This window comes from Nematolebias whitei, chromosome 4 (assembly GCF_014905685.2).
Source record: "Nematolebias whitei isolate Nwh7 chromosome 4, NemWhi1, whole genome shotgun sequence".
NCBI lineage: Eukaryota > Metazoa > Chordata > Actinopteri > Cyprinodontiformes > Rivulidae > Nematolebias > Nematolebias whitei.
Genome location: NC_056501.1, coordinates 24,793,441 through 24,795,910, shown reverse-complemented (window position 1 = coordinate 24,795,910; position 2,470 = coordinate 24,793,441). Strand labels below are relative to the sequence as shown.

Below are 2,470 nucleotides of genomic sequence, written 5' to 3'. Positions count from 1 at the left end.
TCTTTTAAACATTTTATGACAGCCTCAGAGGGTGCTTGTGTTACACTGACATCCATTTGTGTGTATTTCTTTACCATAGTGTGCCTGATTAAGTGTGTAGCATGAAACATGAATTTATTTATTAATACTGAAAATGTGGGTCTAGTCTTGAACTCTTACAGCACTGTGCAAGAGGTTTTAAACACTCCTTATTTCTCCACATTTTGCTTCTGAACAACCAAAGACTTCGGCTGCTTCTCTGCTCATATTTTCAGGTCAGGGATCATTTGCAGAGGAATGTTCGTTTGTTTTAGCCACTAAAACCAGTGTTGTGTAGACATACAACAGACAGCTTTTTAAAGAAACGACTGCAATGTGAATATATGTGGTGTTTTGATTTCTTTGCCAACCGTCTGATCTGTCTTGACACCGCACAATCAAAGGAGCTAGGATCGAGGTTTTTATTTGCTCGTCGTTTTCGTCATGTGACAGCATAATGAAAGGTGGTACTGACATTTTATTTTAAATCAGTTGCTGGTACATGGAAAGGCACTTTATTTTCATCCTGAAAATGAATGTTTCTGAACACAGATTAGTCTCTCTGCACATTTCTAAATAAAACAGACAAAAAAACGGAGCAGTACTCCAACACCCGGATGATGTAATCTGCCTCAAATGATTTTAATTACAGTCATTTTGGTTTTAGCATTTCACAGTGAAAACATTAGTTTGTGCTGCAGGGTGTATTTTTGAAGCTTGAAAACAAGTTTCAAGAAGAATCATCTGCTGTCGACTGGCTGTAGTTGGACACTTCGATGAGGTTGAGGTCAGGATCTCTAAAGTACAGCGAGGTGATGGGCCCCATGGCCCCGGTCCTTTCTACAGGGCCCTCTTCAATCTCAACGCCACAATCCTGCAGAGGAGAGGACAACTGACACTAAGCTTTCATTTCACCCACCTCTGATTTGTTTTCTGAATTATAAAAGTCCAGACGAGGTGAACTGAACACAGTTTTGCTCATAAATACCTTCAGATGAGCAGCCACTGAAGACAGGTGGGTTTTAGTGACGAGGCACAGATCTGCAGATCCTGCAGTTGGATGCTTGGCTTTTGGTTCAAACTCTTGGCCCAGCTGGTGAAGATTAAACTTCTGCTGACCGAAACTAAGAGCCTTACGGTTTCCCTGAAAATGCAAACAGGAACTCTATTAAAGCAAAACAAATCTTTAATATAGCAGATGCTGGATTATGGAGAGCCATTTCATTCAAAATTCAATAAATAAGTGTTATTTAAAAAATTATTAATAAATATTCCATTAAATAAATAACTGTTCCCATGAAATAAAACATTTAAATAGAAATGTTTAGTTTATTCCCAAGATTTTTTTTATTTTTATTTTGTGACACTTTTATTTTGTAAAGCTTCTTTACAAATTTCAGGGGCTTTTATTTTTCTAACCCCACTTTTCATTTTAAGCTCTTTTTTATTTCATGTTCTTATATTCAAATGCGGGTGCTGGGTGTTACAAAATGAAACTCCATTATTAAATTAATTAATCTTGAAAAAAAAATAAAAATCTTGAAATTAATAAAAAAATAAATCTTGGGGGGAAAAAACTAAACATTTCTATTTAAATGTTTTATTTCATGGGTACATTTATTTATTTAATGGAATATTTATTAATAATTTTTAAATAACACTACTTATTGAATTTTGAATGAAATGGCTCTCCACATTGAAGAAGTATTTTACCAGGTGGTTGACAATCAAAGCCTGCCATCTAGTGGTCAACTTTTATATTGCCACAGAAATAAAGCACTTCAATTACTGGTAATTTCTTAATGATTATAAACCAAAATCAGCATTAATCTTACTTTGCAATGAGCTTGAACGAGTTGACACTTACCCTAAAAGTAACAACTTCCATACCAAGAACTGAGGTGTAAAAGTTGATTGTGTCGGGGACACTTTTCACCGTCAGCACCAAATGATCGAGACGGCTCACTTCAACTGGACAGGCCGCTTCAGACCTGACCCCCAGTCTGGGCTGAATGAGAAAACCCTGCAAGACACAGAATGAATAATTACACGGTGAAACAGCGCCGCCCAGTGGTGAAACTGCGCTACATCATCCTTAATATGAGCCGCGTATCATTGAAACCAATGACGTAAATATGTCATTGATTTTACCATAAATACGGGTGTTGTAATTAGCAACATGAAGATCTGCGGAGATAAAGCACCTACTTTCGGTCCGCAGCAGAAAACTGGGCCACTTTGACCATCTTTTGTCAGCTTTCAAATATCGTGGCGAGGACACGGAAGTCACGCATACTTTACAACGTTCCGAGATGTTACATATATTTAACAAATATATATGCGTAAATACTAGTTAAAATTACATTTGAGTTGGTTTACCTTATAACAAGTTTTCTGAAAATGCGACAAACGACTACAAGCAGCCCGGAGCGCCATCCTTGAATTATCGGTA

At 37.0% G+C, this 2,470-nt stretch overlaps 1 protein-coding gene across 1 annotated transcript; it reads right to left on the bottom strand.

Annotated features, from left to right (window-relative positions):
* Positions 1 to 748: 748 nt before the first annotated feature.
* On the bottom strand, positions 749 to 2,470 carry glod5 (glyoxalase domain containing 5). The gene is made up of 4 exons (XM_037675350.1): positions 2,398 to 2,470; positions 1,886 to 2,041; positions 1,007 to 1,162; positions 749 to 892 (listed from the first exon to the last, which is right to left on the bottom strand). Exons 1-4 carry the CDS (start codon positions 2,452 to 2,454, stop codon positions 749 to 751), a joined length of 513 nt encoding a protein of 170 aa, XP_037531278.1. The 5' UTR covers positions 2,455 to 2,470.

Excerpts from the sequence above, each read along its gene's own strand:
- glod5 (XM_037675350.1), bottom strand. The coding sequence starts at position 2,454 with ATGGCGCTCCGGGCTGCTTGTAGTCGTTTGTCGCATTTTCAGAAAACT. Across the intron at positions 2,042-2,397 it reads TTCAGAAAACTTGTTATAAG|GGTTTTCTCATTCAGCCCAG; the intron begins GTAAACCAACTC and ends TGTGTCTTGCAG. Across the intron at positions 1,163-1,885 it reads TGGAAGTTGTTACTTTTAGG|GGAAACCGTAAGGCTCTTAG; the intron begins GTAAGTGTCAAC and ends TTGCATTTTCAG.